The 11,917-nt window shown below is 56.7% G+C and overlaps 1 protein-coding gene across 6 annotated transcripts; it reads left to right on the top strand.

The window, feature by feature from the left end:
• The first annotated feature begins 87 nt into the window (after positions 1-87).
• LOC109451286 (uncharacterized) lies at positions 88-11,474 on the top strand. 6 transcript variants are annotated; one of them, XM_074315160.2, is made up of 3 exons: positions 88-790; positions 8,907-9,806; positions 10,745-11,474. In XM_074315160.2, exon 2 carries the CDS (start codon positions 8,935-8,937, stop codon positions 9,544-9,546), a length of 612 nt encoding a protein of 203 aa, XP_074171261.1. In that variant the 5' UTR covers positions 88-790; positions 8,907-8,934; the 3' UTR covers positions 9,547-9,806; positions 10,745-11,474. The 6 variants fall into 6 exon arrangements, with proteins under 6 accessions (XP_074171261.1, XP_074171260.1, XP_074171259.1 ...); XM_074315159.2 differs by lacking the exon at positions 88-790 and adding an exon at positions 6,412-6,595; XM_074315158.2 differs by lacking the exon at positions 88-790 and adding an exon at positions 6,412-6,652.
• Positions 11,475-11,917: the final 443 nt, after the last annotated feature.

Raw genomic sequence — 11,917 nt, 5'->3', positions numbered from 1 at the left:
TCTTCCCAGAGGAGAGGAGGGAATTGCAGAGAGGGGTGGGTGTTGGGGTACCAGGGTCTGATGGCTGCGAAGTGGGGGGAAATGAGGGGACCCTAGCTGATTCTGTAGGATGAGTTGTGTCTGCCTGCCTCCCAGGGGCCTGCTACGGGGGCGGGTTCTCTGAACTCAGAGACATGCTACCCTCTCCAGGAACTGCTGTGTTCACCCCTGCTTCTGGTCACCCCTCTTTTCATGTTTTGTTTAATCCCTTTCCTGTGGCAGGAGGTCTGATTGTTGTATCATCACAAAAAGATCTGTGGAGGTGATCTGGCTTCCCCGGGTAACACAGCGCTGGTCCTGGTTAGCCTTCTGCAGCGGCTGCTGACTCATGCTCCAGGTCTTTGATCACAAACCATGCTGTGTGAAATCCAACGACTGGGTGAGGAGAGCGTAGCTCTCAGGACCAGCTGGAAACCAGAGCAGAAGGGTTTTCCTAGGCCCCTCTCTGACCCACACCAGCCCCACATGCTCCCCTGTCTCCCCCCTATAATGCCTGCCGGCCTCCTGCAGCTCCTCCCCTGTCTGCCCTGCTCTGGGAGGCCAATGGCCTTGGATCTCATCAAAACATACTTCAACCATGGGGAAGGCTCAAGAGTCATTTACTTCTTCCTCTTTGCCACTTAGCGAATCCTGAGACCAACTCAAGCAAGCCCACCCCCTCCAAGAAGGCATCCCGGAGGACCATGCCTGCGTTCGAGAGCTGCCGTCTGCAAGGACAGCCCTGCAGAAACACTGGAGCCCATCAACTCAGGTGCTTGAGGGGCAGGGCAGGCAGAGGCAGAGACAGGCGGGCGGGAGTTTCTGGACCAGAGTTTGTGTTATTGCCCACAAGTGGCTCACGTTCAGTGATCAAATCAAACAGTTGTGTTGGTAGGATTGGGGTTAATGAGGTCTAATTGTAGCTCCCCCCCTTGCCAAGTCCTGAGAATGCCTGTTCACTGACCCCAGGTGACCGATCCTCTCACAGATGGGTCCTTTGGGTCACAATGGGGATGGGGCCCAGTCCAGCAGAGTACAGAATTCCTGAGGTGCATGTCCCATGGACCAGGTCAGGAGATGGCACAGCACTGATCCAATAGCTAAACCTACTGTGTGCCAGGCACTGTGTCAGATTTCAGGGAGGCTGCAATGAGTAAGCCACTGTCTTAGTTAGCTCAGGCAGCACAACAAATACCACAGGCTGGGGGCGTCACACCATCCGGAGGCTGGGACGTCCAGGATCAAGGTGCTGGCAGACTTGGTTTCTGGTGAGGGCCTGCTTCCGGGCTTGCAGACGACCCCCTGTGCTCTGTGTCCTTGCGTGGCGGGGAGGAGGGAGAGAGAAAGCACAAGAGAGCATTCTGGCCTTTCTTCCTCTTCTTATAGAGACACTGATCTCATCAGGAGGACCCCACTCTCACAACTTCATCTAAACCTGACTGCCTCCCAAGTGTCCCCATTCCAAATGCTATCACATTGGGGAATCAGGGCTTCAATATATGTATTTGGCGGGGTGGGCGCACAACCCAGTCAATAGCAGTCACAGTCTCTACACTTACGGAGCTTGTGGACCTTATGAAAAATGGTTTTAATACACACCCAGCCTTGGGACAATCGATAAGGACAGCTCTTGAACAAACTGCCATCCCCGGCTCTCGTAGCAAGGCTTTCTTATTCACCCCATCACCACGACAGTCAGTGACCTAGGCAGGCAGTGATACAGGAAACGGGGATGGGGATGGTGGGACCTGTCCACCAAGTCACGTCTCTGCAGGGCTGCTAAGCCTCCTGTTAGCTGAAGCCTCTTCCACTGTCACAGTCACAGGATTTCCAAGGGAAGCCAGGCACTGTCACCTTCAAGTTTCATTCTCTTTCATTTTAAAATAATAACACTAGACCAGAGAATATTTAGGAAGAGGCACACCGTACAATCAAAGAAAAGAAGATCAGACCTGTCCTGGTGTTTTGTAACTCAAACTGCTCCAGAGCACAGAGATTAGCAGGTGGTCGAGGGGAACAGAAAACCACCAGGAGTAAATAAATCAGATCTTAAAGGACTTTTATTCTGTCCACGGCCAGGTAAGTGCAGGTGTGCCGTGTGGACCCGTGGCCAAGCTTCCAGCAGGCCAGACAAGCTCGGCGGGACCGGGGTTCCCAGAACTGCCCTCATCCTCTTTGTGTTCTGTGGTCAGGAGCAGGCTGGGAGCTGGGAAAAATGACATAGTCCTTGGAAAATGGTCGTTTTCAGCAAACAACGTGAACTTCAAGTCAGTGGCGGGATGGTCAGCCTTCTTAGGAGGGTTTGGTTCCCCATTGCCCAGCCCCAGGGAGCTGCCCCAGGGACAGAAGGCCTTGACGCTGAAGGGGTGACTGCTCGGCAGGTGCACTGACTGGAGACAGTGCCTGGTGGCAGTGGGGGATGCTAATGGTTTGGCAAAGAAATACCCTTCATCTTTTGACAAAAGGACTGTTGGGGCCCAAAATAGTATGTTCTCATACATCAGTGCTCTTCCTCGATCCTGGCACAGGAGACAGGGAATGAATGGTATCCCTTGGGATAGAAAGAGAAAGGTGCATCCTAGGCTCTTCCGACGTGGGGGGGAGGGGCCCTGGACCAGCACTGTCCAGGAGGACTTTGTGTGATGATGACATTGCTCAGTGTCTGTGCTGTCCAGCTCCATAGTTACCAGCCACATGTGGCGACGGAGCACTTCAAATGTGGCCAGCGAGGCTGAGGAACTGAGTTTTACATTGGATTTGATTTCAGTGAATTTCAATTCAAATAGCCGTCCCCTGGCTCCTGGACAGGACAGCCGTAAAGATTATGCTCCTGTTGAGAAGAAGTAGAAATGTTGTCTCTCCCCGCAGTCTAGAAAGAGCTGTCTTTTATTCTGGGGGAATAGTGGTTGGGGTCACATCATTCTGGCTTCGCCATTGAAGCTGTGGGACTTGGACAAGTAGCCAGTGTAAAGCATGTCGTCCGGTGCCGGGCACACAGCAGGCATTCACTAAGTGGTAGCCACTGTCATTGCTGTGATAACCTCCGCATCTGGCTACTTGCACAGCATTTGCAGAAGGGCAAGTTGTGCCTTGGAAAGAGAAGAAAAGGGTTTCCCCAAACACAGCTTAGGCCCTGCAAGCCCTGACCCAGCCCCAGGGGTAAGGAGGCCGGCTGCAAGTGTAAGGCTGAATTGATGTCATAGGCCACGTCTTGGGTTTTAAGTTCAAGGAAAGAGAACTTTGGAGCAGACACAACATCTCTGGGTGGGTGTGGGGACAGAGCCCCAGAAAGTACTTTCCAGGCTCTCGGCCTCACATAGGCAGGTGCTGGCTCAGGTAGTAAATGGCCATCAACTGTGATTCGATGGCCATCAGCTGTGGCTAGTTGGCCGTCAGCTGTAACCAGTGAGCCATTGGCCACTAATATAACTGCTGTGGCTACGCTAGCAGCAAATGGGGGCTGGCAAGAAGATGGTGGCTGAGCCTGCAAGCGGCGCAGTGAGGGTTGAGAATTGTGTGGCTCCTGTTTCCTATTTCTCCAACCCAGCCTCCAGCAAGAATATACTAGTATGACTCCCCTACCTATGGCTCCATGGGTGTTCCTTTTTGGCCTCACCCTGTCCTGCGTTCTTATGTGGGGAGCAGGAGCAGAGACTCTGCAGGCCTCCCTGCGTGACAAATGGCGCAGCGAGCAGGGTCTCCCGCATGACAGTGGGTCTGTGCAGGTCTGCCAGCCCCCAGGCTGTGGCATGGGGTGTAGCTCTGCCCGCAGCTCATTCCTTCCACCGTGTAGCACCCTGGCTGGCAGCCGCAGCTCTCAGGTGTACCCTGCAGATGGGCGTTCATTCATTCAACAGACATGGACTGAGGGTCTGTTGTATACTGGTCACTTGGGGTCCAGAGACGCTGAAAACACAGTCTGTGCCCTTTGAGGCTCACAACCTGGTGGGGAAACAGGAATGCTGAATCCCAGTTGGAAGCAGCACAGGTGCTGTGGAGAAGCATATTAGTGACCACCGTCCAATCCAGGGAGAGGGGAGGAGCCTGTCACCGGGAGCGAAGCCTGGGGATGCAGCTGGAGCAGGAGCTGGAGGATGGCCAGGCTGGTATTTATGAGCAGCGGGAGCACATGGCGTGAGGGTGGCCACCTGGTGTGCCCCTAGGGGTGGCGGAGGGGGTACAGTGCAGGGCCCTAGGCAGGGCTCTACTGAGCAGTACTTGCCTCCACCCACAGGGCAGCCAGGGGCCAGCCGTTCCCTGGGACGCAGTGGCTGCGTGCCACCTAGGTCTTTGTTAGCCTCCAGAGTCCAGCGGTCACCTGAGCCTCGTGGAGTGGTGGTGATCGCCACCTGGCCAATGGCTCTGCCTGTCCGAAGAAGCATGGCTCTTTTGCAGAATGTTTCCCATTGCCATTCTATTGTGTTCACTGCAGCACGTGAAAACGCAGGGGCGATGTGGGAGGGGGTGTATGTGTGCGAAACCAGAGAAACGAAGTGACTCAGTGAAATCACGCAGTGACAGAGCAGAGAACAGGCCTCCCTGTCCTCAGCCTCAGCATTCCCACTGAGAGCGGATGAGTTTTAGGTGGTATTTTCAGCCTCCCCTCTTCCCTGTCCCTGCTCCCGCTACCTTTCTTTCCTTTCTATTTTGACACAACTTCCCTAGACAATGCTGCTAAAAATATGGGCGGCATCCTCAGGTATATTACTGATTCTGATTTTGAAAACCTGGTCATTTATAAGTGTCCCCATTTCTCCTGTGGCCTACATGAGTGAAAGCTGGTTGCTCTGGCAGGTGACAACTATTGTAACAGGAGCTGGAGACCTGGGAGGTGTGACTGTTGCATGAGCAGAGCTGCAGTACCGTGGGTGGGTGGGGTGGGGGCGGGGAAAGCAGAGTGGGTGTGGGCTATATCATTGGTTCTGGGTCCTGTTGTTAATGCCATGGGAACTCTACCCTTGGCCCTGGGTACCATCTATGCTGGTGGATTGATTCCTTGGGCTTCCCAGAACTCCTTCGCTGTCGCTTCTATTTGAAATACCAATCTCCTTGGGATGTCTAGCTCATGAAGTCACACATGCCTCAGTCAGGTACGCGAGACACATGGATTGGGGGCAGGGGTCTTCCCGACGCTGAGTAACCCAGGTGGACCTGCTGAGATAGACTGGTCCACGGATCAAGCTGTGAAAGCAGGCAGGCCTGGCCCCCAAGTGTGGTGTTGGGAGTAAGGGGTTGATTGTTACCGCCTGGTGGAGCCCACCTGGAGTCCTTCAGTTCCTGGCTCTGAAAGGCACCTGTTGGGTGCAGGGGTCCCTCATGAGGCTGGGCTATCGCCTCCAACAGCCCCATCCACTGCCTGCTGTGAGGAGCCCTGCCTTGCGGAATCCCAACTGCCTGGGCCTTGTGGAATCCCAACTGCTCCCCAACACGGCACGCTACAGAGGGGCCACGGAGAAAAAGGCTAGTTCACGTTCCTTTAGCACTTTTAACTTTTAAAAAATCACTTTCCCTTCTGGCCTCAGTTTCTGTATCTATGAAATGTAAATCCTGAGGGACTTTCTCACTCGGGATGAGGTTATCACTTCTGCTCCCGGGCTTCACAGCCGGTGTCTTGGGGTCGAGGGACCAGAGTGTTGAGGGGAGAGTGAGCTGGGTGGTGGGCCTGCCTTCTTATCTGGGCTCCGTCCGCCATGAGAGCTGTGTGAAGCCACTCTGTGCTTCAATTTTATTTTATTTTCCCATCTATAAAATGGGATAATAATACCGGTATACAACCTAGACCACACATTGTTATTGGAAGGCTCCCACGGGATAATACATGGGAAAGGGCTTCGTTAAAAGGTATGTAATATATATGTAAGGCATATTGTTATTAAGTGACAGCTGGAAACTGGAATTGAGCTCAGCCCTGTCCACACCAGCTGCTTCCCCTGGGTGTTATAAGCAGCTCTTTTATGGGAGATCTCTGGATTCACTTCTGAGGAGGAGAGGCAGTGGGGCTGTAATTTTTCTTCTATTTATCCATCATCTTAGTGGCATTACCTGGCCATGTAGGAGAAGGTGGGCTTTGGCAAAGCTATCAGGTAGGGCAGCTCCGGTTCTGCCCCTTCTAGGAACCCCCACCCTTGAAAGGCTGCGCAACAGGGGCGCCTGCCTTCACCCCCTTCTCTCTCCTGCAAGGAAAGGCTTTGTACCTCCAGCGCTCCCAGACTCTTTCCTAGGCGCTGGGTCAGTTTGTGGGCCTGGCTAGGGTAGCCCTGCATCAGGAATCCTGAAATGGGAATGGCTGGGACAACGGGGCTGGCAGGGGGTGGGGGGGTAGGGGGGGGGCGGAAGGGAGCTTGGGGTGACCCGCCCCGCGGATGTTTTGCCCCCAGAACCGTCCCGTGACTGGTTCCCACTCCTGCCTGGTTCCCACTCCTGCCTGGCTGGCTCAGGGCTCGCGTCCCTCCTTTTTCCGCCAGCCAGGTTGTTGTCGAGTTAGACCTCCCAGCCTCACGGGGCTGCTGTGCGGCTGCCGCAACGTTGGCGACTGCGGCGCTGCGGAGGAGACGGAGGGCTTGGGAGGCGGCGCCATGTGAGTCCCCGGCCGGCGGGGCAAGGGCCGCGGCGGGAGATTACCGTATTTATCCAGGCCAGTGCCGGACCCTTGGGGGCGGGTCACTGCGGGCGCGCTACCGTATTTGCCGGGAGCCGCGCAGACCCTTTCCCGGAGTGGGAAGCGCCGCGACTTAATTACGTATTTATCCAGGGTTACTTATCCAGGGTTACGTGGTTCCCCCGGGGGTGCTGCAGGAGCAAGGGTGGGTGGGTGGATAGAATTCATTCCCTAAAGGAGCTGGGGCTTGCAGTGGGGTGGGTTGGGTTGCGGCAGCTGGGTGGGAGGCCTACGTATTTTCACAGGGGTGGGGTTGCGACGCAGAGTTTACCATATTTCTCCAGGGTCACTCTGCCCCAGGAATTGGCAAGGTTGTGCGCAGGGGTCGGGTGGGTGGGGTCAGCTGTTCTGATTAATGCAGCTATTTGATAAGAACAGCAGTTCGGGAGGCTGGCTGTCTTTATGGGGGCGAGGGAGAAGGCCTGGGAGTCGCTGCGGGAGAGTTACCGTATTTGCGCTGGGCAGCGCAGACTCTAGAGGAAAGAGCCACTGCTGGTGACGGAGGAACAGGGGCACAGCCTGGGCTGTGAGTGTGGGAAGGGGTGGAGGAACTTGGGGGGAAGAGGAGGACCAGGGCCTGGGACCCTCTCCGTGGGACAGGGTCTTGATCAGGGGTATAGCTGGGTAGACGGGGGAGACTGCTCAGTGACAAGGCCAGACAGACTGGCCAAGGGGACTCTGATGGTTTGTCTTTGCAAGTGTCAGTGCAGCTGCCTGGGGAAGCACTGGTGGGTGGGGGTCTATTGCAAGTAGTACTTGTCCCTCTACTCGGGAGTGAGTGTGTGTCCCACCCTGGCCTGAGGATATAGGGAGACAGAGGGGGTATCCCTGAGACCCCACTCTACAGGTAGACTGACTGAGGTTGCAGTAAGCAGTGAGATCTGGCAGTGTGGAGAAGGCCTGCACAGAGGTCCAGGGGCGTGCCTGCAAGCTTCCCAGATGGGGATGGAGGTACTCAGGGGAGTGGCCAGCTCAGCCCACCCTGGAGCTGGCCTCCGTGCTCTGCAGGAGCAGGAACGCAAGGTTTTTGGAGGTAGGGGGGTGGTGGCAGCAATCAGTGCCGTACAGGAGCAGTGGCCCTTTGGCTATCAATGGCTCTGGGGTGGCTGGGATGATGGTGGTGGTCGTGTGTGTGTGTGTGTGTGTGTGTGTGTGTGTGTGTGTGTGTATTCAGGGAGGAGTTTAGTTGGTGAACAGCTAGTTCATTGAGAAAGGCTTTCAAAAGTGAGTCCGAAAACTGAGGGCCTAGTCCTCACCTTGCTGTGTGACCTTGGGCAAGTTGACTTCACTGAGCCTTTCTTTCCCCTTGTGTAAAGTGGGATGCAATAAGCCCTGCCCCTTCCTCAGGGGTGTTGTGAGGACAATAGGAAACAATTTAAGAGAAATACAGTGTCCTGGAGAAGAGAATCCTGAGGAGAAGCGGCATGACCGGGATGGAGCTGAATTTGGGGGTGCTTGTTGAGCACTGAGTGTTGCTCAGGCTTTGCTGTGGGGACACCAAAAGGAATGAAGCTGAACTGACCCCAGGAACTCACACTCTGGTTAAGTGACTTGCAAACCTCTTACAGGCATGCTTCATTTTGATAAACAAAGAGCTGCTGCTGTTAGTGCTGAGGCTACTTGCAAGTTTAAAGGGTTTTTCTTTTCGTTTCTTAAGCTTTGCAAAAATATCTTCAAACCATCAGTGACCCCCACTCTCCCCGCCAGATTGGGGATATACCTCCTTACCCCCTTCTTGAGAATCTGGTCAGAGAGATAAGACATATCCAGGTGCAGGAAAGCTTCCAATACTAGGAACCTCTGACTATTACTCATTGGTATTTATTCAATGCCTTGTACGGCAGACACAGTGCTTGGTGATGGGGATAAAAGAACGCAGCTCATCCTCAAGGCGAGCACAGGCGAGACGATGAGGTTGGATGACTGACCCACATGCACTGTGAGAAGTGAGGGTCATAGGGTTGGACCACGTGGCTCAGGAGGGGCTGGAGAGATCAGGGAAGGAGTCCAGGAGGAGATGGCACTTGAGAAGCGCCTGAAGGAGGGGCAGGATGTGACGAAGGGGTAGAAAAGAAGGAAGGCCATCTAGCAGGAGAACGCTGGCTCGAACAAGACTGTAGAGGGCGGATGATGGAAGTTGTGCGAGGACCCTGGAGTGTCCTCCCCGAGGCTGGGGCTGGCTGATCCTCAGGTCCCCCTCTGACTCCTCTCTCTGCTTCTGCCTCTCCAGGGGCTGGTGATTGCAGCGGGAAGTGCCCATGACCGAGCAGGCATCCTCCGAGGGCGGGTCCCCGGCGGGGGACGGGGAGGAGGGTCTGGGGGACGAGCGAGGCCTGGTCATCCACCACCCGGCAGAGGAGCAGCCCCACCGCTGCCCGCTGTGCGGCCAGACCTTCTCGCAGCAGCCCAGCCTGGTGCGGCACCAGAAGGCGCACGCCGGCGCGGGCCGCGCGGCCTCCTTCGTGTGCCCCGAGTGTGGCAAGGCCTTCAGCGTCAAGCACAACCTGGAGGTGCATCAGCGCACCCACACGGGCGAGCGGCCCTTCCCCTGCCCCGAGTGCGGCCGCTGCTTCAGCCTCAAGCAGAACCTGCTCACGCACCAGCGCATCCACAGCGGCGAGAAGCCGCACCAGTGCGCGCAGTGCGGCCGCTGCTTCCGAGAGCCGCGCTTCCTGCTCAACCACCAGCGCACCCACGCGCGCATGCCGGCGCCACACCCACGCCGCCCCGGTGTCTTCGGGGAGCGGCGGCCCTACTTCTGTGCCCGCTGTGGCAAGAGCTTCGCACGCGAAGGCTCGCTCAAGACCCACCAGCGCAGCCACGGCCATGGGCCCGAGGGCCAGGCGGCCCATTTAGGCCGCGTGCTATGATGTGCGCAGGGCCCACCCTCGTAGGCTGTTTCCTGCCCCCGAGCCACGTCCGAAGCCCTTGGAGATGGCGCTGGGCTGCAGCCCCGCCTCTGGATGGGATCCCAGGAGACAGAGAAGGCTGGCTGGGGGGTTTGAAGGCGTGGGCCGCCCAGCTTTGCCGCCTCCTCCCACTCCTCCCCAGGACCCTCCGGTTGGCTGCACACAGCTGCTTTGGGCCCCTTGGAAGGTTTTCTTCCTCCGGCTGGCCCAGCCTAGAGCAGGTAAGACCCTAGGGCCGGCCAGAGCCCCTCTCAGGCCTGCGGTGGTGAGGGTAGGTGTGTAAGGGGGTGGTAATATTGGGTGGGGACAGGTGGGACATACTGGGCTATGGTAGGTCTCTCTATGACCAACTTCTTACTAGATCTTCATTCCCAGAATCCCAGAGTGGAAAGCGACCTGGAGAAGGCCACTAGCCACAGTCCCCAGGCCATTTGGAAGATGAGGAGACTGAGGCTTACCCAAGCTTGCCCCAAGTCATCCTTAGCACTTAGTGGGACCGCGGTGCAAACCTGTGCCTTGTTTTGGGTTCTGGACCCCAAGACCCTTCATCTTTCCTGCACCACCCTTGAGAGAGGCTCTTCCTGGTGGGAAAGTGGAGCTGCGAGGATGTAGGGATGTGACCAGGGAACGTGTGGCAGGAACCCGGGCAGGGGCATCACTGGGTGATGTGGGTGCCTGAAGGAGACATGGCGTCCACAGTGGGAGTTGGGAAGAAGGAAGCTGGGGCTTGAAGAGGACCTGCGGTCACAGAACCCTGGCTCTAGGCCTCGTACTGTGCTCGGTCGGTGCTGCGGACCCAGCCCTGCCCTCTGCCCTTCCTTAGGACTTTGTGGCTCCTTGGGGGCCAGGTGCCCTCTGCCTGCTGCCCCCAGGTGGCTATTGCAATGTGGGCTGGTACTTAGTGGCCGAGATTAAGAGATTAAACCAGGACCTGGGACATCAGGAGCCAGTCCCCCAAATGCCCCGAAGCCAAGTCATGTCATCTGTAAATGGATTCCGAGTCCTTGAGTGCATGGTAGGGGGCTAAAAGCACCAGCTGAGAGCCCTGGGCAGGCGCAGGGTGGCCCAGCTGACTGCCCCCTCCTAGCCCCAGAGGGGTGGCAGGGCAAGGCCGTGTCACTCGCCACACCTTCCCTGGTCTCTTTGTCTCTGTGAATAGATGCGGACTGGGCAGGACGTCTGGGCAGTGTGCGAGGCACATCTGGGTACAGACACTAGGAATGCCGCCCACGGGGGCCCTGCACCCTGGCATGAGGACGCGTGCCCTAAGAAGACCTACCTCGGGAGGTGCCCTGCAGTGACAGCAGAGGGGACCGGTGGAGTCTGGAATTGGAGGCGTTTCTGTGTCCTGGTGGTAAACTCCCCCAACCTGTCGGGAGTCATGGCTGGGGAAGAGCTTGTCCTGGCTTCCTGGCCATGGACCTCCACTCTCCTGTGGCAGCAGGGAACACAGCTGTGTGGAGAGCCACTTCTCCACTCCCACCTGGCCCACCAGAGACAGGAAGTGACTGGCCTAAGAGAACACAGCACGTTGGTAGCAGACCTGGCTCTAGAGGCACAACCTTCCCGCAAGTATGGGTGTGAACCATACTTGCAGGCCTCACTTGCCTTTCAGAGCAGTGCTTCGTACCACTTTTGGGGGAGTGAAGCCCTTTGAAAATCTGACAAAGGTTATGAAACTTCTCCCCAGGAAAACACACATACTCACGTAGAGGCAAGAATCTACCAGCAATTCCAGGAGCTCCTGGACTCCAGGCTGGAACCTCGGCTCCAGGACCCAACCAACACCCTTTCCTTACCTGATCTCCCGGGTCACCATACCAGTAGCATTCCATCCCCCTACTGGTCCTCCATTCCTTGTTCAGGAATAAAGAATTCTGAGGAGGGGATCCTGTTAGTCACTCTCTTTTCCCAGGCCTGACAAGTAGTGTACCGGGCTTCTGGGGCGCCAGTCCTTGCTAGACACTGCAGGAGGCCCCCGGGCTGGCTTTGCTGTGCCCTGGTTTGGGGTTGCTGGCTCTGGCTACCTGGCTGCTGGCTTCACAGTACAACCCTGGGCTCCAATGTCACTGCGAAGGTGGTGGGGAGAGCTGGACCTTCTGTGGAAGCTGGGAAGAAGCAGGAGTCCGGGCTGAACCTGCCTCAGGGAGACGGCTCCATGTCCAGCAGCCACAGCCCGGTGTGAAGTGGGGAAGGCAGGGTGTGAGAGCAGCCTCCTCCTGGTGTTAGCGAGCTCTGGGCGGGCAGGACAGCAGAGAAGCTGCCGCGTGTGCTGAGCAGCCAGCAGAGCAGGTGGAGGGTCCATGCCAGGCCAGCAGCAGGGTGAGGACTC

The sequence above is a fragment of the Rhinolophus sinicus genome, chromosome 8, assembly GCF_057876585.1.
Source record: "Rhinolophus sinicus isolate RSI-liver-muscle chromosome 8, RSI-T2T, whole genome shotgun sequence".
Classification (NCBI taxonomy): Eukaryota; Metazoa; Chordata; class Mammalia; order Chiroptera; family Rhinolophidae; genus Rhinolophus; species Rhinolophus sinicus.
Note: the sequence above shows the minus strand (reverse complement) of the source record. Positions and strands in the feature narration are given on the sequence as shown.